The sequence below is a fragment of the Bombina bombina genome, chromosome 1 (genome assembly GCF_027579735.1).
Source record: "Bombina bombina isolate aBomBom1 chromosome 1, aBomBom1.pri, whole genome shotgun sequence".
Lineage (NCBI taxonomy): Eukaryota > Metazoa > Chordata > Amphibia > Anura > Bombinatoridae > Bombina > Bombina bombina.
Window position 1 is genome coordinate 636,335,051 of NC_069499.1, and position 27,179 is coordinate 636,362,229.

The window sequence follows — 27,179 nt, forward strand, 5'->3', positions numbered from 1 at the left end:
CCAATTAGGGGCAGTTATAAATAGGACATTAGAGTGTGCAGCCAATGGCTGTGTGGAATATAACAGTGTTCTGTACTTCTATTTCTAACAAGAATGGAATTACAGGAAAAGGGGACAAAATAAACAATGAAAGTATTTTGTAGAGTTGTTTATATATATATATATATATATATATATATATATATATATATATATATATATATATATATATATGTATTCGAAAAGGTGGATACAGCGCCTATATGTCCAGTATACTGTAGAGGTATGTAAGGCGTATGTATTATAACAAAAAAGAGAAAAGTAAAAAGTACATCAATGTAAAGTATACAATACTAAAAGAAAATAAAAATTAAACAATATCAAATATTATAATAAAAAATATATATAAACATACAACAAATAAATAATGAATGAGAGTCCAGCTAAAGATAGCATATAAAATATATGAACTTAAAAATAGTGTTCATAGAGGTCCTGGAGATGATATAATTCGTAATAAATCTCCAGGTGTAGTAATTATGTAGGTTATAGTTGGTATATACTACCCTTACCAGATATTACCTCAATCGAAATGAGGTAAGTATGCCGCACTGGGGGTAGATATAGATGATTGGATTTCCTCCTTGTATTCTGCTATGGTGCCTCTTGTGATGTTCGTTAACCTCTTGGAGTATGCAGGGATAAGTTTCTGAAGGTGAGTTGATCCCTTGTACTTCCTATGGGTTGATGGTTGGCCTCTTGGAGTGCTCTTTCTGTTCTGGTATTGAATTTGACAACCTCAGACAATATGAGGTATGTATATAGCATATATATTTAAAAGAATCTTTCCACAGGTTAGAGAGGGATGCGTAATCCCCAATCTTAAATGCAAGTCTCTTAAAGAATTTACGTGCAGCTGTGGTGTGTTCCAAGATAGATAGTACAAAATAAGGTGCCCACAGAGCAGCGCTAGTGAAACTGGCTGCAGGAGGAACAAATAAGGATATTATAAAACAACTATTAAAACGTAGATAAAATATGTTTACACAGAAGTAGATTCCCTAACGCGTTTCAAAGGTTTGAGTCCTTCTTCTTCAGAGGGTAGAATTGAGTGCTGGGCCATTATCGTTTGTTTTAAACGCTTTGGGCGGCGGCACGCCCTCAGCGTATGATTGGTCATGTGGGCCCGCGTTACGTGACGTTAGTTTCACGTTCATTACAGTGTATTACATTGTACAGTGATTGGTTATACATCGGCACACGTGATAGGGCAGAGATGTATTCTGATAGGTTGAGTACAACAAGGATCTAAGGGATATGTAGTCTTTAACTTACTCAGCATTTTCCCTTGTCCTTTTCGATCGCATTATATACCATATATTCATATTATGTGATATATTTTCTATAGCAATGGGATCATATTATGGTGTATAGTATGAGGTGAATATTCACACAAACATTTATTTACATTTTATAGTACATGGGTTGTTGATATTATATACATCTCTTCAGTATTTTTGTATGATTATTATTTTATGATACATATATGTATTGCTTGTTTATTTGAGAACCCATGTATTATTCAGTATCTACTTATTTTATGATATATATTATATGCTCCGTGTTTTTTGGAATAAATGCTATTTTAATATATCAAATTTTCTGAAGTTCTAGAATTATATGTAGCCCCTTTGGAAGGCTATTAATTGTTCTATACTAGGAGTATATCTTTCTTGTGTATTAGAATCATATTCCTATGTATATGGTATATAATATATATTGTATCAAGATATCTATGACTTCATACATCAAGATTCTGGGGTCAAATGTTGAACTAATGTCATTGGCTAGTTAGTATTTATATGTGTATAGTTCTTATTTTTTATTATTTTTTATTTTTTATTTTTTATTTTATATATATCACTCAGGTCATTTGGTCTCAGGGTGGTATATCATGATATATATGTAACTATGTAACATATTATGTTATTGTTAATATTCGTGATGAAATAGGTAGTACTATAGTGTATGTGATATAGTTCTAAATCTTGTAAGGAATAGATAGATATAAATAACACCTACATGTCATTACAGACAGTTATTGTATACTTAGAAATTTTAGAATTGTGTTTCTTACTAAATAAGGAAAGCTGCTATATCAATGTCTTTGTTGAGGCCTTTGGGAATCATGGAGTCTAGTTTGTGTATCCATTGTGTTTCCCTCCGTCTTAAATGGAGTTCCCTGCTTATACCTTCTGGGGGGTCCCTGATGTGTTCAAGTATGGTGCCTCTTAGACATGCTGGATTAGAATTGTGTATTAGGCGAAAATGATTTGACACGCTATGTTTTTTGAAACTGTTTTCTATGTTCCTAATATGTTCCAGTAGTCTGATCTTGTAGGGTCTAATAGTGCGCCCTACGTATTGGAGCCCACAATTGCATTCAATGAGATACACTACATGATCTGTTTTGCAATTAGTAATAGAATCTAATTCCCAGCTTTTGTGGTTTGAGGATGAAGTGATTTTTTTAGTGGGTTTATTGTTATTGTAGTGGTGTTTGCATGCCTCACAATTAAGACGGTTGCATTTAAAGAAACCTTTTGTCTTGTTTTGCAGCCAGTTAGAAGTTTTTATAGTTTTAGTTGTTGATTTTAGTTTGCTGGGGGCTATGGTTGCTCTGATATTTTTACCCTTCCTAAAGACTAGTTTGGGGTTATTTGTGGTTATGTCATTTAGTAGGGTATCCTTTTTCAATATATGCCAGTGTTTGTTTAAGATAGTTTTAATGGCATTAGCACCTTCATTATATGTTGTAATCATTAGTGGTATGTCATTTTGTTTTTTATTGTTTTTATAAGTATTTTTTAATATTCTATTTCTATCCATTTTATTTACTTTATTAAATGCCTTGTGTATATTGTCAGCTTTATATCCTTTGCTTAATAATTTATTGGTTAAAATGTTTGATTCATGTAAGAAGTCTGTTTGTCTTGAACAGTTTCTTTTTATACGTTGAAATTGTCCGTATGGTATGCTTTGTATCCAGGCCGGATGATGGCAACTGGTAGCTGTTAGATAACTGTTACTGTCTGTAGCTTTACTGTATAATTTTGTTTGGATAGTGTTACCTTCATGATAGAATATAAGGTCAAGGAATTCAATCTCTTTCAAATTAATTTTTTCGGTAAATGTTAGGTTAAAGTCATTAGTATTGATATGGTTTACAAAATCTTGAATTGTATTGTTCGTGTCCTTTTGTTCCCATATTACTATAATATCATCAATAAACCGGAAATATGTTTTGATATTATCTTTGAAGGGATTGTTGTCCCAAATATGTTTATCCTCCCACATACCCATATATAGGTTGGCATAGCTGGGGGCGAATTTCGTCCCCATAGCTGTGCCACCTATTTGGAGGAAATGTTCGTTATTGAAGGTAAAGTAGTTTTTTTGTAGGATGAACTTTGCAGAATCTTTTATGAATTCAATTTTGTTTATTTCTAGATTGGACAGTTTGTTAAGCCAATAGTCTAATGCTTCTATACCTTTATTGTGGGGGATGTTGGTATATAAGGAACTGACGTCTAGTGTGAGCCAGCAAAAGTTATCTTCCCATTTGATATTAGATAGTTTGCTTATAGTGTCGGGTGTATCTCTAATGTGTGATTGGAGTTTAGGTACCAATGGTTGGAGAAATGAGTCTATGTATTCTGACAATTTGGTCGTGAGTGACCCTATTCCAGAAATAATGGGTCTTCCAGGGGGATTTGTATTAGATTTGTGTATTTTGGGTGTATGGTAAAAGGTGGCTACTTTCGGATTAGTAATAGATAGAAAGAGGAATTCACAATTGTTAATTGTGTTTTCATGTTTAGCCGTATCTAGGAGATTCCTATATTCTCGTAAATAACATTCTGTTGGGTCAGTTTTAAGGGGTCTGTATGTTTCATTATCACCGAGTAATCTCATAGCTTCCTTGATGTAATCTGCCCTATCCTGTATGATAATCCCTCCTCCCTTGTCTGCCTCCCTTATTACTATCTCGTTATCTTCTTTTAATTGCTTTAGAATAATCTTTTCTTTCTTAGTGAGATTATCTTTTTTTATTTTGTATGTTTCGCACATTTGTAGTAGGTCTTCTTGAACTAACTTTTCGAATACCGGAATGTAGTTCCCTTTAGACTGTGTAGGGAAAAATGTAGAAATGGGTTTGAAATTTGAATGCGAGGGAAAATTTACAATTGCTGTACTAGAGCTGGGTACAGGATTATTCGTCATAGGATTATCATTATCATTTAATAGTGATTCCAGATCTATTAGAGCGTTTAGGTCTTTATCGTCTAGTTGTGATGGAACTATAGTGTCCAGATTAATTAATTTATCTTTTTGTATTTTTTGGAAGTGCCTGTTTAGCGTTAACTTCCTAATATATTTATGTAAATCTATGAAAAGATCAAAGGGGTTAGGTCCCTTAGTGGGAGCAAATGCTAGACCTTTTTTTAGGAGATTTAATTCCTGTAGTGAAAAGGTTTTGTGTGTTGATAGGTTGAATATTTTTACTTCTGAGTATGCATCAGAAGGATTAGACTTTACATTTTGGTTGATCTTATTCTTTTTTGATTGCATTCGTTTTCCTGCTCTACACCCTCTTCTTCTGACTCGTTTCTTCTTCTTTTTTGGTGATGTGGTTTTATTCTCCAATGTGGGATGTTGGTGTTCTGCTCTTGTTGAAATGGTGTGTGTGGGTGTGAGTCTCTGGGTATTGTGTTCTGATTGTTCGTGTTGTGTTGTCGGTTGTGTGGGTAGTAGGTTTGTTGGTATGGGAGGGAATGGTAATGGTATAGTGGATGTTGTGCCTGATTGATATGTGCCGGTCTTCTGTATTTGGGGGAGTGTTTGTATGGCTGTCTGATATGAGTGTTGGGAGGGTGTTGCGGAGGTGGACGTGGTCCTAAAAAATGAGAATTGTAATGACTATTGTTGCGATTGTTGGGTGGTTGTGTTTCTTTGAGGTTTCTATTGCGAGTTATGTGGGATAAATGATTGGGGAGCGAAACGTTATGTATATGTTTATATCCTCTATTTTGTTGTTCTTTTGGATTGTGGTAGTGTAGTGAGAAACCTGGTGAGTATATTTCCTCATAGTTATCCTCATTTATTTTATCATGAGATTCAGGTTCTACTACTGTATTATGGTTTTCATAGTTGAAACCTAGATTGTGTGAAATATTATTATCTTCTTTTATTCTTTCTTTATGTAGGTTTAAATCTTTCATAAATTTATCTCTTTTTCGATTTTCTACTATTTTTTCATACCTCAAAATTTTGTTTTTGTTCTCATTGTCGAGCTCATTGTAATATACGTCTCCTTTGAAGTTGTTTAGTCTTTGTCTTATATCAGTGATCTGTTCTGTTAGGGTGTCTACCTTTTTATCCCTATATTTGATTAGAATTTTCATAAATGTAATGGAGCATTGATGTAAGGCTGTATCCCATTCTGTTAGAAGCTCAATTTCTGTATCCTCAAATATAGGTGTTTTGGTGAGTTGTAGACCCTGAGGTACAATATTATATTTAATATATCTTTCTAGGGTCAAAACCCTTTGAAACGCGTTAGGGAATCTACTTCTGTGTAAACATATTTTATCTACGTTTTAATAGTTGTTTTATAATATCCTTATTTGTTCCTCCTGCAGCCAGTTTCACTAGCGCTGCTCTGTGGGCACCTTATTTTGTACTATCTATCTTGGAACACACCACAGCTGCACGTAAATTCTTTAAGAGACTTGCATTTAAGATTGGGGATTACGCATCCCTCTCTAACCTGTGGAAAGATTCTTTTAAATATATATGCTATATACATACCTCATATTGTCTGAGGTTGTCAAATTCAATACCAGAACAGAAAGAGCACTCCAAGAGGCCAACCATCAACCCATAGGAAGTACAAGGGATCAACTCACCTTCAGAAACTTATCCCTGCATACTCCAAGAGGTTAACGAACATCACAAGAGGCACCATAGCAGAATACAAGGAGGAAATCCAATCATCTATATCTACCCCCAGTGCGGCATACTTACCTCATTTCGATTGAGGTAATATCTGGTAAGGGTAGTATATACCAACTATAACCTACATAATTACTACACCTGGAGATTTATTACGAATTATATCATCTCCAGGACCTCTATGAACACTATTTTTAAGTTCATATATTTTATATGCTATCTTTAGCTGGACTCTCATTCATTATTTATTTGTTGTATGTTTATATATATTTTTTATTATAATATTTGATATTGTTTAATTTTTATTTTCTTTTAGTATTGTATACTTTACATTGATGTACTTTTTACTTTTCTCTTTTTTGTTATAATACATACGCCTTACATACCTCTACAGTATACTGGACATATAGGCGCTGTATCCACCTTTTCGAATACATATTTACTCTTACTGTCTAGGGCTTTACAACCCTCCCAGTATTTGTCTTATATAGCAGCCATTATCTCCTATAACCTTTCTGACCAGCGCCCACTACAGAGTAACACTTGTGTCAACTCAGGTTTCTGAGGAGACACATTTTACTTAATCCTACATATATATATATATATATATATATATATATATACACGATTTATCATTTGAAGTTACCATCTCAAAGTGTTTAATGTCCCTTTAAGTTCCATATAAAGTATATTCTCAAGTTATGTATCGGTATTGTATAAATTAATGTGGAATGGTTTAAGCTGTGCAGTAGTGCATTGCTGCTTCTGAGCCTAGTTAGGTTTACTTTTCAAAAAAGGACTCCATGAGAAGGAAGCAAATTAGATAATAGAACGTTTTTTAAAATTGCATGCTTTCTGAATTCTGAGAGAAAATGTTTGATTTTGATACTTTTCACTTTTACTGGGCACATGTCAGCTAAAAGGATAACCCTTTTTTCCACTTATTAACGAGCACCACAAACTGTTTTAGAATGTATCATTGGCTTCAAGAATGGGCAAAACACACTGATATTACCTACCACTATATTAGATGATTTTATGAAGCAATGTTGCCACATAGAAACAAGTACTACATGCTAGATTAATTGTTAAACATTTAAAGAGATATGAAAGTATTCTTTAGTAAAAAAAAAAATATATCTTAAATCAATGTAAACATAAAGACAAACAGCTTGTTTTCTTGCAAAATGAGCACTTAGACATTCTCAGTGTAGCCCCTTCTTACAGCCAGACAAGCAAGCACACATTGTAAAAGTTCTACAGTCACATGATTTCTGCAGCAGAACTCCTCTGCTGATTATGGACAATAAACTGACTGGAGCTATTTTATTGTGTCTCCTAGCAACACTTCAAAGGAAAAACTATTTCTTTGCCTTCCTGTAGAGGTCCCAGCCTCCTTTAGGGGCTGGTAATGGACACTGCACAAATGAAGTTAAAAAAGGAATTAAAGGTAAAATCCTTTTAAAATGGTGAATAATACGGGGGGCGTGTCTGGCCATCAACCGGGTTAGGAAGCAGAAATGGAAGCTCCTCATTTAATCTAAATAACCCATTGATTATCTTCAACTAACAGGGACATCGCTAGCTACACTGTCATAAATAACCTTCTTTAGAGACTTCCACATCATCTGATGTCCCTATTGTATGAAACTTTTTAAGACCTAATCCAGACAACTAAAAAACTCGAGCAGCGGCCTGCACAAAGATCTCCATCACTCCCCCGGAATTTCGGGAACTAACCAACCTAACACTGCCATATACAGCAACTAGCCTTGCTATTGTTACTGTGCTAACTCTGTGCTCAATCTGGGCAACCGCTACTGTGACAGATGGAGCAACGTAGACCAACACTAACCTTTTAGGCATTGGCTAATTGACTGGTTAGTTGAGCCATGTGGCAGACTGGGAGGCTCAATTCTGCATTGTTCACTAGTTACGCTATAGTTAGAAATGTTCACAGTTACAATATTTGACAATCCCTGTTCTGGGTGTCTCTATGAATCCTATGTTGGGCTCATTTATGAAGGCTGTAACAGTTGGAGACTATACATCACCTCTCCATCTTATATTATTGTCTACTTCAATATTTATGTAATGTATGCACATTGTGAGCTAGTTCTTAACATTGTAGATTTTCTTCTTAAATGGGAAGAGTCCACAGCTGCATTCATTACTTTTGGGAATTCAGAACCTGGCCACCAGGCGGAGGCAAAGACACCCCAGCCAAAGGCTTAAATACCTCCCCCACTTCCTCATCCTCCAGTCATTCTTTGCCTTTCGTCTCAGGAGGTTGGCAGAGAAGTGTCAGAAGATTGAAGATAGTCTCTCATGGAGGATAGTACTCTTCAAAATGGGACTGGAGTTTTAAGTAATCCTGTCAGTCTCTCAGTGAGGGCATGGATGAAAGTTAGTCCGGAGATGCAGGGGGAGTTCTTCTGTGAAACCATCCTGACTCATATTAACAGCTCCTGGGCAATCATCGTTGACGAGTTTCACTGCCTGCCTTTTATTCACTCAAGTCCATGTCAGAAGCGATGCTACTATCTGTCACACTTTAAGGGCCGTGTTCCTGTTCCACAGTGTAAATTCCAGTAAGATTGGTTCATTTTATTGTGATATGTGAATGTAATGTTAACGAAAGAAGCCAGGACCGCAGTGGGACTTTATCTTAAATGGAATCAAGGGTTAATATCTCCTGAGGGAGGTTATTAAACAGGGGGGACTTTAATCATGTTTATGGGATTTTATTTGCTAAATGTGTAGTGATACTTAGGCTCATGGCTATTCGGAGATAACGGCCTTATATCATCAGATTGCGCGGTCCTACGGACTGGTGTGTTTCTTTGGCTAACACGATGCACCTCGTGACCGGGTGTGGTCACGTTGTATTCCATTTCTGCACCTTGACCGAGTGACGACGGAGGGAGTCTGTTCGTCAGTTGTCTGGTTCACGGGAGGTGGTGAGTGCCCCAGCCATTGGAGAGTGTAAGGTGCCTTTAGTGTTTGTCCATAATTACAATCTCCAAGTTATGGAGGATTCTGATTTTTTGGAGACAGATATCTCTGATTCGTAGAATACGTCTTGCGATGAATAGGAAATGGCCTGGGTTATCCATGCCCATCAGTTACGTGCTGATTGCCGTTCTAGAGTACTTTCTTCCCCCGAATCAGGGAATTTATAGTGCGCTGAGCCATCCGCCACTGACGATTCCATGTTCTACAAGGCGTGTATCCCAGAACCTTCCTTTGCAATGCAAGCAGGTGTCCCTAGGGCCGTTACTCCCTCTTCGGAAGGCGGCTTGTTTCCTCCAGAGGTTACGGCATGGTTCCGCATGGCCATATCTACGGCATTAGCACATTTATATCTCCCTAGAGAGGTATTTTTAAGATACTGTCCGTGTTCTGTTAAGATGGCAAACTGGGTTAGACATGTAGGGATTAAGACAATCTCTTTAACGTCTCCGTTTTTTTCCCCTTTCTTTTAAGTATCTGTTCCAGTTCTGAGGTTGGAAGTATGGAGCCTCTAATCAGCTGGTCCGGTTGGTGGGCCGTTTTCCTTGGGCGTTCAGCCTCGGGTGCTGCCTTTCTTTTATTTGAATCCGGTTAGGATATATTTGATTTGTTTTATGAAGCTCATGTTTGTTATTATTGTCCATTGATGGAACATTTCTTCTCTGGAACTGATACTTTGATTTTGTGGTTGTGTGCGCACTTTCTTGGAAGTTGCGCATTTCTATATGATTATAGTTTGTTATCGATCCCTTTGGGGCTTTGTTTTTTTCTTGGACCTTGGACTGTTCAGGGGAGTTCCTTGTACCAAGCAGGTACTGGTCAGGCGCTAGCTGCAGTTCATTATGGTTCATGTCACCCACGTGATGCCGATGTACTGGTTATCTTGTTGGGTGTTGAGTCGTTCACTTCGATGGAGTGTTTGTGTTATTTAATTTTATACAATTACTTGTGGGTGTTTTCGTTTTCTTATATGTCAACTTGCTCTTCGTCTTCGGTGAACGGAGTCGGAGGGTTTGTTCCTCTACCGTTTTCTTTAGGTTGGGGTCCAGGTGCGGCCCTGTCTACCTCCTAGTCGTGGGTTCTGGAGGTCCTTGGCCATTCCCAAGGGTTGGAGGTTTGAATGACCGCTGGACAGCCCGGGTACCAGTTTGGATGACCTTTTTTCGTTCTATCTTGGTATCTTACAGGTGTCCGTTTTCCTGTGGTAGTCTCGGGTACCTATTGAGGTTACTGGGACTGCTTTTTTCCCTTTCGAGTGGTTTGGAAGTGTGGATATGTCTGTCTTCCCTTGTTTCTGCGTATCGCACGCTCTCATAAGAGGGAGCGCAGGGTTTGCGTTTTCTCCCCTTTTTTTCCCCCGGCAACTGCTCCCGGTTCGCTCCACAGAGGAGGAGTTGAGTTTTCTGTGTTCTTCCTTGTGTGGTACAGAGATTTCAGGAAGGGTGATCCTGTGAGGATTTTGGCTCTCTGTCTAAGGGACTTGATCAGCCTGCCAGGTTGCCTATGGGGTTGACAGTTGCCCACATGGCTAAGTTTGTGAGTTTGAATCCAGTTTTGTTGGGTGTTCTTCATTATATGGAGCCCTGTCCCTGGTGACCTTCGGGATTCCTGGAGACCTTCGGGGTCCCTGGAGATTTTCAATCCAGCTGCAGCTGATTGTCTCTTCACTTTGGATTACAACTTGCAATAAAGAATCATTTTTCTTGGAGTATTGCACTTGAGCAAAGGGTCCAGGGTTCAGCTCCACCTATGGGTGTGGGTTGCCATCTTTTAGAATTGTCTAGATATTTATCTATGCTCTTGGTCTGAGTCTTTTGCGCTACCTAGAGTGTTCTCTCCTTATGAGGTAACCTGGGGTTTCCTCAGGTCATACAGCCTTCCCCGGTTTTTGGGGAGGTCTGATTTAGGGCCATGTCTTGACTGAGATTTTGGGTCCGGATCGTTAGATTCGGTCCTGGGCATTTCAGTTTCGAACCTTAGGGTTTAGAACGTCCGCTTGTCCCTTCAGGGGAGCTTTGGTTCTTACCTGAAGGTAAGTTTGATGCTTTCAGAGGCATCTTTCAGTTGTTGCCAGTGACGACTTTTTCATTTTGAGTCAAGGTTGTTTGTCTCAACTGCACTTAATGGTCGTTAAGTTATTGCTCATTGATATTGCCTCAGTTTCTCTTTAAGCCTCTTCACCTGTCTACGGCTGGGGAAGTGGTCCCCTTGACTTTTGGCCTTGGGAAGGATTTTGGAAGTCTTCCGGTTTCCATAAACATCTTCTTGTTCGAGGATTTTTCTTCCTCCCTTGCGTGTTAGAGGCTATGGAGGCTGGCTCTGATAATAGGGTATCGTTATGGCTCAATGCCCTATCTCCTCTTCTTTTTTTTTTTTTTTTTTTTTTGGGAGTGCTACTTCTTTAGGGAAGGGCAGTGTGCAAGGGTTCTGGATCCGTGCACAATGTATCTATTATGGGCCACCTGTAGTGGCCAGATGATTCGCTTAGCTGCATAGTAAGCGGAAGGTTTGCAGTTTGCAACCAGCTGCAGCTATTGCTTCTGGAATGTGTACTCGTATGCTGTTTGGCAGTCATGGTAGCATGCCGGATGCTATTAATTGGTCAGGGGTTTGTTCCTCGTAGGCCCTCTGTTCTCTCTTGAGACGGACGTTGTCAGCCCTTTTTTATGGGGCTGGGTTTGTTTCTCGGAGTGGGGTCTGACCGTGTACTTCTGTTAGCCCTGTTATCCTCCCTGGTGGAAGGTTCTCGGATGTTCCTTCCTCCACTGGTTACATTGCTCTGCTGGTGTTGGATGTCTTTTTGGGGTCCGGATTCGTCCTGGACGGCACTCCTTGTGGGATGGGGTCCCATGATGGCTTAGGGTCAGTTTTGCTGCCCTGGAGCTGGAGCTCCCGAGTCTGTCCGTTGTGATTCTGTGTTTCACATAGAGCCCTTTTTTCTGCTGGGACAGTTAGTTCCTCCATCCTGTCGGTGGGCTGCGGGTTGCCTACAGTCCTGTTATGGGTTTCCTACTTGTATGTGACTAGTTTAAGCAGTTGTATCTGCTGGACTAGGGTTCTGGGGAGCTTGTGGCTCCTTGGCACACCATCAGTCCTATGGTGTTGTGTCAGAGGATCTGAGGGTGGATTTTGTTCTTCCTAGTGATCGCTCTCATTGGTTTGGAGTGTTTCTCTTGGGGATAGGTTCTTTGTCTTTCTAGAGAGTTCTTCTCCTGGGTGGTTGTCTAGTAACAACCTTCGTTTTGCTTGTCTTGGGTTTTTCTTCCCTAGTCTGATGGTCCTTTGGATCTCCTTCGGGTACTCCGTTCTCTCTTTCGGGGGTAGGTGGAGGTACTTCCTTCGGTTGGTAGTTTGTGTGTTGGGGGCCTGCAGGACTTGGCTCCTCAGAGGCATTGTGCTCAGCGGAATCCAAAGATTTTGAGTGGTCTCCAGCACGGCTTTGCCGGTGGTTTAACTGATGGGCAGTTACCTTGTTTCTTTTTATTCTGTCTTTTATGGATAATACCAGGCTGTGGTGCCTTTCGAAGGGACCGCCTTCTGTACCCGCCCTTTGTTTGCATTCAGTGTCCTCCATAGCTTGGGTATTGATTTCCCAAAAGTAATGAATGCAGCTGTGGACTGTCAGTATATACCAGGGTTACAATACAATTTATTAATTAATTCTTTAAAATAACCTCCAATTAAAATGCATATACGAAACAATTAAAATCAATATTTATTCCTAAACTACATGATAATTAGGCACAATTTCTTTATCTGAGATCTAGTTTCCCATGTCATACAGACTTGAAACACCAGCTCGTCTGGGAGATGTATGTTGGGGGCTTAAAATGGGACAATTTATCACCTATATGCTAAGGGATATTTCCTCTGAGTATGTTTGTACATTCCACTATTTTTACAGACGGAGCGACTGGTTTTTCATGTAGGGAAAAAATCTTTACACAGGCCTCCTTTGAAATGGATAATTGACACATTCTGGCTTGTAATGTGTATTCTAGTCACAGCAGGTGGTCTGTGTCATCCTGAGATTTTACAGATGTGAGTTCCTTTGTCCTCAGATGTTATGTTAATCAGGAAAAAGGGGGGTTGGGGCCATAGTGAGACTAATTCATATAAAATTAGATTTTTGCTAAAATGAAATATTAGATTCTATGATTTATTTAAGGTTACTTCACAGATACCCTGACAGGACTCTTCTCGTTTAAGAAGAAAAACTTAAATTATGCTTACCTGATACTTTTCTTGTCTTCTGACGGGAAGAGTCCACAGCTCCCCGTCCGTTTTTAATGATGAGGCGGCCGTAGTTTAGTTTCTTCTTCTGGCACCTTTTTTCACCCTGATATTTCTCCTACTGTTCCTTGTTCTCTTGGAAGAATGACTGGGGGATGAGGGAAGTGGGGAGGTATTTAAGCCTTTGGCTGGGGTGTCTTTGCCTCCTCCTGGTGGCCAGGTTCTTAATTCCCAAAAGTAATGAGTGCAGCTGTGGACTCTTCCCGTCAGAAGGAAAGAAAATTATCAGGTAAGCATACTTTAAGTTTTTACTTAATATCTGCTTAATATGTTATGCATCGTTTGCCACCATTTGGTGTGTGAAAGAGGCTTAGACGTAACGTTTGACCTTAGACCCTATCAGCTATATAATGAGGGTAAATTTCTCCCCACGTTTATTTAAGAAGAGAGGCTTGAGACCTAGGACTAACTTACCATAATGCACATAAAAATAGCTTTTTGGATATTTTACTAATATGGTTGTTTTTTTTTGTAATCTGACACTATAATATATTCTAATACCAGATTGTTCTATTACAAGCTAGATACATTAGCCTGTATGCGATTCACCATGTTTAATCTGACGCTATGGATCATACACCTGCTTGCTGTCTCTCACCTATGGGAAAAATACGAAGGAGACCTGTAATATAGGAATAGCAGACCTGTGTAATGCAGCATACTCCCTACCTTAAATATAAGAGCCCCTACAAGGGGAAATCGCTCAAATGTTATATTATCCAATTTAGCTATAGCCTCATGGATGGAGCCTGCAAATATAAAGCAATCCAAACTAGAGTTGGTGTGCATACACATATTCTTAGGCTTCCTTAAATGCAGATCATAAATCACTTTTCTCTTGCTTTATGTTAATATTGTGCAGAAGTGATATGTTGTCACTACTGGAAGAAGCAAATTAACATGAGTTATTTACATATACAGGGTTTAGAAGCTATCTAACCAACATGTTTACCTTAAATGTGTTGTAAACTCACTAGCAGAATATATTCCTCTCATAGCTTAATGGATGCCCCTTTAATGTTCATTGGAAACCACGTTTCTATCAGTTGGCCATATATTTATTAGGAAGTCCAATAGTAAGTCATCTCTAGGAGGTGTGTATTCAATAAAAACTAGCCCATCCATGGGCCTCTTTAATGCTATACTCAGTGCCTTTGGGATTAACTTCTCACACTTTTCTGGGAAGTCAAAAAGACCATATACATAGTCTAGAGGAGACTAACAGATAACCATTAGGAATTTCTCCCATCTACAAATTTCTATACTTTACCTGTCATCTGGGTATAGGGCCTGTACCTGGGTGGCAGGGTTTTAATACTCAAGTTTGCAAAGAATTACTTTCTCATATTCCACTACTAATATAGCTAAATCCTAGATCTAAGTCCAAAGGTATCACAGTATTTTATTGTTGCACAAGTATTCTTAGCTTATTTATTTACTATGTGATTTCTCATTTGTTCCTGCACATGCTACCAGCTGGCCATTTATATACCAGGTAAAAATTCAGATCACTACATATTGTTGTTATATATTTCATATTGTGAATAATAGATGATGGTTCTTTATATCCTCTATAATCCTAAATCTATGTACTGTGAGTTTACTAAATGTTTGTTTGCCCTCTTATTTTACCTTTCATTTGTCCCATGATGAGCCCATGAGAGACCCTTTTGCTAATAAGACACATAATAATAATGTTATTATATCATTAATTACCCAGACACGCCCCCCCTCCCAACTACATTCCAAGGTCCAAGAATGACCTATTTAGCATTAAAGCTCCTCCCCTTTACCATACAGATTCCATAAGTCCATGAGTGGCCTTCTGAAGTTATGGAGGTGCATTCATTTCCAAGGGGAAAAAAATGAGGTTCAATTTCTACAGTTTAATGATAACTTAATTGTACGGATCTTCTGTATTCACATAGTATTGTATATTGTACCTTTTTGCTTAATCCATGTATATAATGGCAAAACATCAAAAATGAAATCACTGGATCATCGATGCCATCACATGATTTCAAGGCTGGGATTGGATCATGGGGGACTTCCTACGCGTTTAGGCATGCCCCCCCCCCCCATTCAATTTGCATTTGGTTAAAAGGAGGAAGGCTACAGGACACCAAAAAAGGTAGGACGTTCCATGCCTTAACTGCATGGAACGTCCTAATGTCATGAAGTGGTCAAGGGATCAATTAACATATTAAAATATCAACATTCTCTGTTTAATCAACAATCTAGCCATTCAGCGGTTGTACTGCCCTATATGGCTTTCTGCTGACCCCAAACCATAAAAATATTTTGATAAGTGAATATCACAGATTACTTTTGAGTTATTATCATTGATGGATCTTTGCCATTTGTGAGTTTCACTGGAGCTAATACTGTAAATTGTAGAACTGTATAAGACGTAGAGGAGCATGCTGTTTATACTGCCAAGCTTTCACCAGCAACTATTCAAGAAAATCCATGTTGGCACACTATCTGCACATCCTTGTATTTGCAAATGTCTTCATTTATCTTGTAGGAGTGCAAGATGTTCGGACTTACTCCATGATTATCTAAATACATCTTATAAACCCTGTTCCAGATGTAATAATACTGGCACTCAATCCTGTGCTGTCTTGTTTTTATATCTTGAGAACCTGTGTCTCAGGATTTGTATTATTATATTATTAAAGGGACAGTCTACACCAGAATTTTTATTGTTTAAAAGATAGATCATCCCTTTATTACCCATTCCCCATTTTTGCCTAACCAACACAGTTATATCAATATACTTTTAACCTCTGATTATCTTTTATCTAAGTCTCTGCAAACTGCCCCTTTATTTCAGTTCTTTTGACAGACTTGCAGTTTAGCCAGTCAGTGCTTGCTCCCAGATAACTTCACGTGCACAAGCACAGTGTTATCTATATGAAATACATGAACTAACACCCTCTAGTGGTGAAAAACTGTTAAAATGCATTCTGAAAAGAGGTGGCCTTAAAGGTCTAAGAAATTAGCTTATGAACCTCCTAGGTTAAGCTTTCAACTAAGAATACCAAGAGAACAAAGCAAAATTGGTGATAAAAGTAAATTGGAAATTTTTTTAAAATTACATGCTCTATCTGAATCATGAAAGTTTATTTTGGCCTAGACTGTCACTTTAAATTACATTTTTTTTTTTAAATGCATAGCAAATCAACAAGAGGTATACCCCCTCTGTAGTAACAATGAAATATCATACCTTACATTGAGAAAATAAACTGTCTAACTCACACTAGACTAGTCATGGACCTGCCATTTAATGCAGAAAAAAAAAACAAATATCAGAAGGTATATGAAAATAAAGAAGTCACTCTTGGTCCTCAATTTATACAACCCCTGACCATGCTCAAGGTCATTTAGGCTCAAACCAGTTCATATCAAGCAAACTTTTTTAAAATGAAGATAAATGAATAGCAAGAATAGATGGAAAATGTAATGCTGAATGTTCTAGTAATATGATACAAATGAGTGCAATGTATAATTACTATAGATGAGTATTACTATTCTTTAGCTAAAAACCATAAGACAATAGAAGCGTAAAACAGACAATTGAGAACATAAAAAGGGACATTCCGGTCACTATTGAGATGCACAAAGATAAATGACATATTTAAATAGTAACATATTTATAATAAACATATATTGGCAAAAACACTCCTCTTACAATTTGTTAGCATTTTTCTGTGCTATAGATGAGTATTACTATTCTTTAGCTAAAAACCATAAGACAATAGAAGCGTAAAACAGACAATTGAGAACATAAAAAGGGACATTCCGGTCACTATTGAGATGCACAAAGATAAATGACATATTTAAATAGTAACATATTTATAATAAACATATATTGGCAAAAACACTCCTCTTACAATTTGTTAGCATTTTTCTGTGCATGTGAAGCATAGCTACATATTCTCAGTGCACAAGCATTTTAAATACTGCAGCTGCTCAGAGTCAGTGGGGCTTGTATCATGTCAGCAATGATGCAAATGAAGTCATTACCAGATAATACAAGCACCACAGGCTTTGTGAGCAAGTGCAGTGTTTAAAATGCTTGTGCACAGAACATACTTAAGGTACACTCTTGAAACGGCTGTAGCTTTTACTAGAAGCATTTTGCTAATTATCGGTGTATTGCAAAAATGCTTATGTTCAAAACATAAATGCACCCGTGTAAATTGTAATATTGGCTGGGCTGTCCCTTTTAAGAACTTTTTATTCAGACATGTGATCTTGCATCGATCTTTCTAACACATTATACGTACAGAGCTCAAGTGCACACTTCTACACCATCTTCAATCTCATGAAAAGGAGCTACCTTTCCACAATAAAGGATACCAAGGGAAAGAGGTAGATTTTTAATAATAAAAGTAAACCGGATTTTTTAAATTGTATAAATCTAAACAATGAATGTTTAATTTTGACATCCATGTACCTTTTTAGAATTCAAAAGGCAAAAACAATGGTGATTATCCTAACATAGCGACGGAATAATCTAGATTTTTTTTTTTTTTTATAAATCTTTTATTGAGATTTGGGATAGTTAAACATCAACAGATAGCATAGTAATTATTATACATGAACAAGAAATGTCTCCAATTAGTGAATGCACAATAAACCATTACATCCCATATATCAACATGGGACAATTGTATAATGCTTAGCTAACAATAACTTGAGAATCTCGTTTTAAAGTTTTCAGGATAGCAATAAACAGTGGTCAGTTCGATGGTTACTCATGAACCAATTGATCTAGGAAACAATATCATTCTTAAAATTATAACCACATAAATTATACATTATCAAAACATAACAGCGGGTAAACACCGCTTTAGAGTAGATAGATAACAGTACCCCCGACATTTAGATTCTAATATGGGTGAAGCCCAGCAGAGGCCCACGTTAGTGTATTTGGGGGGAGCGGACATCTTATTTAATATTAAGTATGCATCATGAAATAGAGATCAACGGTTAAACATCGTATGAATAGTATGGAATGAACAGAGGTAAGACAATATAGTAGCTTAGGCTAACCATAATGAGTAAAATATCTGAACATGGGGCTAGTGTGTTATATTTGAATCTATATTTATCATCTGCAGAGGATTATCTAGAGGGGAGCACAATTTGTAGAAGTACCCCAGAGTTAGTGAAAACTGCTTCCGTAGGAGACTTCTATATTTTAAGGTACACTTACAGGGGCCTTAAGGGATGTACAAAAGTATTTTCCAACATGTCACAAGTGGTCAAGGAGTAATTCTAAGCCTGGTAGATGCATCTGATTGCAAATAGAATAAATCAGGGCTATATTTCTCACTGCGAAAAGCCACACATTTAGGGTGTTTGGTACAATTCAATTACCCTATAGATAGGCAGTGATAACTAAAGGTTGTTTCGGCTAGATTCTATAAATCCCCATTCCCCCCCGCTGGCTGGGGGAGAAAGAGGAAACACACCGTCATATGCAGAAAGGAAGGAAATAGTAGGGTGTAAAGATATTGCAATACATCAAAAGTCTCCCCCTAACTGTATGAGAAGATATGTACATTAGTTTGTTAACAAGTTTATGGTACAAACCATGATATGAGACCCTTTTAAACCAAAGCATCGCATAGGAAATAATAAAAATGGCATACAATGATACAACATATATTGTGAGTATGGGAAAAACTCTCCCACACCGGGCTAAGCTTATCTCAGGTCCCCTTACAATAATAGGATCTTGAATAGAGCATATGGAATCTTGTGTAACATATATCATAGTTTCACTAAGGTTAGTCGCTACAATTGTTTCTGTGGACCAGTTCAATACCTACATACCTCTATGACATAAAGTTATAGGCTAAGTGCCTTAATATGAAGAACATATAAACATAATTTAGAGTAGGACAAATCTTCATTTCCAGGGTATCAACCTGTCTGATATGCTATACATTAGATGGAAGTAATGCACACTGTCAGATATTTCTACCTTCTGTTTGTTGGTACTCCGCATTTAGAGTAGAAAGCAGAACCCTAGCAAGTATCTTAATCATAAGTAAGTATTCTAATGCGTCTATGCTGCCATCTAGTGGGCCAGGGAGGATATATTCAGAATGTGGAAAAAGAGAAACTTCTATTACATTCGTGCCGAGCCAGCAGCTATAATAGTGAAGAGCTACCTAGATGAAGTTAAACAAGTAATTTAATCATATCAAATGATACAGGAGTCTTAAGATAAATAGTGGGATATGAATGTACAGAGCAATCAGAATCCTGGTGTACAATAAGGTAATTGCTTTGTTATTGTATCAACTAAACAATATTGTAAGGTCTTTAAATTACCAGCCCACATATATAAGATTAGATGCACTTTCTTAGAAGAGAAGTCTTCATTTCAGGGAAATAGGGCTCTATTGTGAGATACATATTAAAGCACCAGGATTAGAGATCTACAGCCTTACCTTATTACCAATAAAACTAATAAGCTATTAAATAAAAAAACTATTGGCCTCTAAAGTTCAGTAGGGGGTCAAATAGATCCGTGAGAAACCGTTATATATAGTTTAGCTTGCCCTCTTATGCAGCTCTAAAACAATCAGCCTGGGCAGCTATATAAAAAGAAAGATATACACTATACTCAGCAAACTTTATATGGGATACAGAATGAATAAAGATAAAATCGTCCATTACTAATGGAGACAACCAATATCTGGGTCAAAAATATAATAGCATAACAGATTTCCAGATCTCCCCTTAATGGAATGTAAAATAAATGAAAATTTTAAGTGGCAAATGATTTTTACAGTATATTCCCTGCTAGTATGTTTTTACACTAATAAGGAGTCTAAGGTGTACATTACAAGTAATATTTTAGTATAGTATGAGCTATGGATAAACAAAAAATAACTAAGGGCTGTAGACTCTTAATTAAAACAAATGACATGATAAGAGTGAGAGTGTCCCCCCAATATATGTGATTGCTTTCAGTTAACCTTATCTAGATGATATGTGGTAAACAAGAATATTATCAAAGTAAACTTGCCACTACAGTCTGATATCTAGCTCTATATGGGGTACATGCTGAAAAATAATAAAATGTTCCATTAGCCAATGAGGATATTACCTAACAACTGGGCACAAAGTATAATAGTATATAACATAGATATGTCCAGAGTCCCCTTTGTGAAATCTCTTCTTTCCTTTAAATGTAAACAGTGAAGTCCCATAATATACTCCCTATAAGTAATTAAAGGCTGTTTTCAGTAGCAATGCAGCAAATTCTTCAGCCTATGCCCATAGCATACGATTCCCAGGTCTCCAGTAGCTGCGTTTGATGTGGGGACATGGAGAACCATATGTGTAGACTCCACACATAGCTTTTGTGACCTAGGTCTACCGGGTAATAATGTTCTACCCAGAATTGGAGTAAAAAGCACATATCAGCCATGTGGGTCGGCACGAGTGTAGACGCTTCTTTGGGACCATCTGCGTAAGCATCTTTTTCCATAATTCTGTCTGCCTCCAGACCTGTCTCCATGTATTTACAGTCCGGAATTGTTAGCTTGCTTTGCAGTCGCCTGCCATTTGGATCATGATCGGGTGTACATTCTTTTGGTGGGTGAGTATTGGTCAGGTTGTACTGTACCTTCTATACCACCGGTAAACCCATGATCAGAATAGATGAAGGATCAGTTAGCATCTGAGAGGCGACCGCCATTAGAGGTACAACCATTTCTGTCACATATGTAGATTGCGGTTCTGTCTCAGCTTGAAATCGTTGTTCATGCCATTCTATTGTTTCAGTCAACTCTTCAGTATATCGGCTAGTGACTTGACTTTAGAGTCCTGTAGGCATTACCAAGGGTTCTGCCTGGATGTTAATGGTCTCTGGGTCTTCGCCACCATCTTGAAGGCCATGTGAGGTGGAGACATTTCTAAGGAGTGGCACTATTAGAAAGTTCAGACCTACAAAGTGATTCTCTAAGATCTAGCAGATGTCATCCTCAAACTTTTGCAATACTGCATCCATATCCATTTGGTAGATATTATCAAGTTGAATTAGTCGTTAACCCAGTTGCCTGGGAGGGAATATGCAGCAGCCTAAAGCCCACGGTCTAGAAGAAAGTCGTGTAGTATCGCTGGACCTTATTCTGCTCTTTTAAATCTGGTATTTAGGTCTCCAGAGCCTCTGGATCATCGATGCTGACAAAGTTCAGTAAATCTGAACGGCCATAAAACTTTTATTCTATATAATATAGCTGAAGCTGCTGTGATGTGCGGTCGTTCAGTTCCAGAGCTGGAATAATCTAGATTTTATTAAAGAGACAGAGACGAGTATTTTGCAATAACTTTTCATTTACTGAACAGACAGCACTTAAAAGCACTGGAAATTTGAATAAAGTATACAGAAAAATTTCAACCAATAAGATTACAAGTATATGTTATGCAATATGAAAACAGCCAATCAGATAATATCCAAAGGTATAAGTGGACAGAGGAATAACATCTAATCCTCTTTGAACGTTGCTGCTAATAACATAAAGAAAATAGAAACAAATATGAAACAAAATTCTGAAACCCAATCAAATATGCAAAACAGAATTGTGAAGAAAACAGGAAACTTGATTGAAAGCAATTGTCTCCAGAAACGTGATGAAAAATCTTGAATAGGAGAGGACATCTTGATGGAGAGAAGAATTCCTTGATGAAGTATATGATACTAATGCTTGATCACAGTTGGAATCCTGAATTTGCAGGGTTCTGGGCTGAAAAAGAGAAAATGTAAAATAATAACAAAATATATAAAAGAAACCTCAAATAACTGGGAGGGATTAATAAGTAAGTAAATTGGCTAAAATACATAGCAAATAAGGGAGGGAAAATACTCGTCTCTGTCTCTTTAATAAAATCTAGATTATTCCGTCACTATGTTAGGATAATCGTCATTTTATTACAAGGACATAGACTCCTATTTTGCAAGTTTAAAGCAAAATTGATCATAACAAAAGATGGTGTGAAATCGAAGTTATAGGTTTAAAATAAAACTGAAGAAATACAGAATCAGAGTCTGCATTAAGGATTTCTTGTAATGAAGCAGATTTAATAAAGGATTTTGAAGCCAAAGCTCCCCTAACTGAATGAGCTGAAAACTTATCTTCCACACCAGCTAGAGACATAATCCTCTTAACCCACCTACTTATTGTAGTAGTTGAAACAGGCAGATGAGGAGAAACAAAAGAAATAAGCAGTTGACAGGAAGAAGATGATAATCTGAAAGGTAAAGTTTTAGACTCGTACACCTAGATTTAGAGTTTTGCGTTATAAGGGGTGCGTCAGCTACGCGTGTCTTTTTTCCCCCGCACCTTTTAAACAATGCTGGTATTTTGAGTTCTCTGAAGGGCTGCGTTAGGCTCCAAAAAGGGAGCGTACATGCATATTTACTGCCACTGCAACTCTAAATACCAGCGTTGCTTACGTACGCGGCCAGCTTAAAAAACGTGCTCGTGCACGATATCCCCATAGAAAACAGTGGGGCAGTTTGAGCTGCAAAAAAGCAGCGTTCAGCTCCTAACGCAGCCCCATTGTTTCCTATGGGGAAACACTTCCTAAGTCTGCACCTAACACCCTAACATGAATCCTGAGTCTAAACACCCCTAATCTTACACTTATTAACCCCTAATCTGCCGCCCCCGCTATCGCTGACCCCTGCATTTTATTATTAACCCCTAATCTGCCGATCCGTACACCGCCGCAACCTACATTATCCCTATGTACCCCTAATCTGCTGCCCCTAACACCGCCGACCCCTATATTATATTTATTACCCCCTAATCTGCCCCCCCCCCGTTGCCGCTACCTACCTACACTTATTAACCCCTAATCTGCCGACCGGACCTCGCCGCCACTATAATAAATGTATTAACCCCTAAACCGCCTCACTCCTGCCTCAAAAACCCTATAATAAATAGTATTAACCCCTAATCTGCCCTCCCTAACATCGCCGACACCTAACTTCAAGTATTAACCCCTAATCTGCCGACCGGAGCTCGCCGCTACTCTAATAAATGTATTAACCCCTAAAGCTAAGTCTAACCCTAACACTAACACCCCCCTAAGTTAAATATAATTTTTATCTAACAAAATAAAATAAATCTTATTAAATAAATTAATCCTATTTAAAGCTAAATACTTACCTGTAAAATAAACCCTAATATAGCTACAATATAAATAATAATTATATTGTAGCTATTTTAGGATTTATATTTATTTTACAGGCAACTTTGTATTTATTTTAACTAGGTACAATAGCTATTAAATAGTTAATAACTATTTAATAGCTACCTAGTTAAAATAATTAAAAAATTACCTGTAAAATAAATCCTAACCTAAGTTACAATTAAACCTAACACTACACTATCAATAAATTAATTAACTAAACTATCTACAATTATATCAACTAAACTAAATTACAAAAACAAACACTAAATTACAAAAAATAAAAAAAGATTACAAGAATTTTAAACTAATTACACCTACTCTAAGCCCCCTAAAAAAATAACAAAGCCCCCAAAATAAAAAAATGCCCTACCCTATTCTAAAATAAAAATTTAACAGCTCTTTTACCTTACCAGCCCTTAAAAGGGCATTTTGCGGGGCATGCCCCAAAGAAAACAGCTATTTTGCATTTAAATAAACATACAATACTCCCCCAACATTACAACCCACAAACCCCTAATCTAACCCAAACACCCCTTAAAAAACCTAACACTACACCACTCCGGGTATCACTGATCCGTCCAGAAGAGGATCCGAAGTCTTCATCCTATCCGGCAAGAAGAGGTCCAGAAGAGGGTCCGAAGTCTTCATCCTATCCGGCAAGAAGAGGACATCCGGACCGGTAGACATGTTCATCCAGGCGGCGTCTTCTATCTTCATCCATCTTGAAGCAGCCGACGCGGATCCATCCTCTTCTTCCGGCGACTGTTCCGATCAGCCAATAGAATGCGAGCTCAATCTGATTGGCTGATCCAATCAGCCAATCGGATTGAACTGGAATCTGATTGGCTGATTCAATCAGCCAATCAGATTTTTCCTACCTTAATTCCGATTGGCTGATAGAATCCTATCAGCCAATCGGAATTCGAGGGACGCCATCTTGGATGATGTCGCTTAAAGGAACCTTCATTCGTCGGGAGTCGCCGGAAGAAGAGGATGGATCCTCGTCGGCTGCTTCAAGATGGTCTCGCTCCGCGCCGGATGGATGAACATGTCTACCGGTCCGGATGTCCTCTTCTTGCCGGATAGGATGAAGACTTCGGACCCTCTTCTGGACGGATCGGTGATACCCGGCGTGGTGAAGATAAGGTAGGAAGATCTTCAGGGGCTTAGTGTTAGGTTTTTTAAGGGGTGTTTGGGTTAGATTAGGGGTATGTGGGTGGTGGGTTGTAATGTTGGGGGGGGGGTATTGTATGTTTATTTAAATGCAAAAGAGCTGTTTTCTTTGGGGCATGCCCCGCAAAAGGCCCTTTTAAGGGCTGGTAAGGTAAAAGAGCTGTTAAATTTTTATTTTAGATTAGGGTAGGGCATTTTTTTTATTTTGGGGGGCTTTATTATTTAGGGGGCTTAGAGTAGGTGTAATTAGTTTAAAATTCTTGTAATCTTTTTTTATTTTTTGTAATTTTTTTTTTTTTTTTTGTAATTTAGTTTAGTTGATTTAATTGTAGATAATTGTAGATAGTTTAGTTAATTAATTTATTGATAGTGTAGTGTTAGGTTTAATTGTAACTTAGGTTAGGATTTATTTTACAGGTAATTTTTTGTAATTATTTTAACTAGGTAGCTATTAAATAGTTATTAACTATTTAATAGCTATTGTACCTAGTTAAAATAAATACAAAGTTGCCTGTAAAATAAATATAAATTTTAAAATAGCTACAATATAATTATTATTTATATTGTAGCTATATTAGGGTTTATTTTACAGGTAAGTATTTAGCTTTAAATAGGATTAATTTATTTAATAAGATTTATTTTATTTCGTTAGATAAAAATTATATTTAACTTAGGGGGGTGTTAGGGTTAGACTTAGCTTTAGGGGTTAATACATTTATTAGAGTAGCGGCGAGGTCCGGTCGGCAGATTAGGGGTTAATACTTGAAGTTGGGTGTCGGCGATGTTAGGGAGGGCAGATTAGGGGTTAATATTTATTATAGGGTTTTTGAGGCGGGAGTGAGGCGGTTTAGGGGTTAATACATTTATTATAGTGGCGGCGAGGTCCGGTCGGCAGATTAGGGGTTAATAAGTGTAGGTAGGTAGCGGCGACGGGGGGGGGCAGATTAGGAGGTAATAAATATAATATAGGGGTCGGCGATGTTAGGGGCAGTAGATTAGGGGTACATAGGTATAACGTAGGTTGCGGCGGTGTGCGGTCGGCAGATTAGGGGTTAAAAATTTTTATTATAGTGGCGGCGATGTGGGGGACCTCGGTTCAGGGGTACATAGGTAGTTTATGGGTGTTAGTGTACTTTAGAGCACAGTAGTGAACCGGCGTTAGCCCATAAAGCTCTTAACTCCTGACTTTTTTCTGCGGCTGGAGTCTTGTCGTTAGAGTTCTAACGCTTACTTCAGCCAAGACTCTAAATACCAGCGTTAGAAAGATCCCATTGAAAAGATAGGATACGCAATTGACGTAAGGGGATCTGCGGTATGGAAAAGTCGCGGCTGGAAAGTGAGCGTTAGACCCTTACCTACAAGACTCTAAATACCAGCGGGCGGCCAAAACCAGTGTTAGGAGCCCCTAACGCTGGTTTGGACGGCTAACACAGAACTCTAAATCTAGGCGTTACTCTTTCAAGCAAGAAACAACACATAATTTAGGGCAGTCAAAAAAGTAAGGATACAAAATAGAGGATTAAATAGATTTAGTTCTCCTTGAAAGAGAAAAAAAACTACCTCTTGAGGAGTACACATTTTAGAATTGTAATCTATTGCTCTAACATCTGAAACACTTTTACAGGAAAGTAAACATAATAAAGAAGCTAATTTGCAAGTTAACTGTTTGAGAGAGGTCTTTATTAGAAGGCCAATTATTAAAGAAATTAATTAATAAATCTACATCCCAAAAATAAGAATGTTTAGGAACCGGAGGTTTTTTTTAACTCTGATTGCTTTAAGAAGTTTTTTAACAGAAGAAAGCTGGCCAATAGGAATATTAGCTAAAGGATAGTGTCCTGCCGAAATTGAAGATCGTGCAACATTAATAGACCTGTATGCCAAACCTGCTTTAAACAAGGACATCAAATAATTTACTTCATTTACAGGGGCTGAAAAGGGATCCAGGTCCCTGCTACCGCACCAATTAGACCATTTGAGCCATGCATATTTGTATAACTTCTTGGTTCCTGGTGCCCAAGATTCTCGGATTAGCGATTTAGCTTCTTCCGATAGACCCTTGAACGACCAGAATCCCCTGAAATCATCCAAGCAATCAAATGAAGGGATCCCAGAAGAACCAGGTTGTGAGGTTGTACTATTGGGTCCAATAGAAGATCTTGTTGGAGAAAAAGAAGAGGAGGAAGGTAAGACATCTCTAGAAGAGCTGGGAACCAAGACTGGGCTGACCACCAGGGAGTTATTATAAGAATAGAAAGAAGATTCCTCCTGACAATGGATATTGTTCGTGGAATCATTGAAAAAGGAGGGAATGCATAACCTCCTAGAATTGGCCATTCCTGTAAGAACGCGTCCATTGTTAAAGCTAGAGGACAATGGAGTCAGTTGATGATTCAAGAGGCAAAGAGGTCTATGGAAAAGGGACCTCTGTGATAAGACAAGATCTGAAATATCTTGGAATTCAGTTTCCAATCGCTGGC

At 37.9% G+C, this 27,179-nt stretch overlaps 1 protein-coding gene across 9 annotated transcripts in view; it reads left to right on the forward strand.

Annotated features, from left to right (window-relative positions):
* Positions 1–27,179, forward strand: part of GDPD2 (glycerophosphodiester phosphodiesterase domain containing 2) — a 223,337-nt gene that overhangs the window by 106,851 nt on the left and 89,307 nt on the right. The window contains exon 2 of one of the 9 annotated variants that reach the window (XM_053699067.1): positions 7,337–7,444. The exons of the other annotated variants lie outside the window; for them this stretch is intronic. Within the exon in view, the coding sequence (XP_053555042.1) occupies positions 7,406–7,444 (39 nt within the window). The 5' untranslated portion in view covers positions 7,337–7,405. The remainder of the gene's footprint in view (positions 1–7,336; positions 7,445–27,179) is intronic. 9 annotated transcript variants of the gene reach the window in all.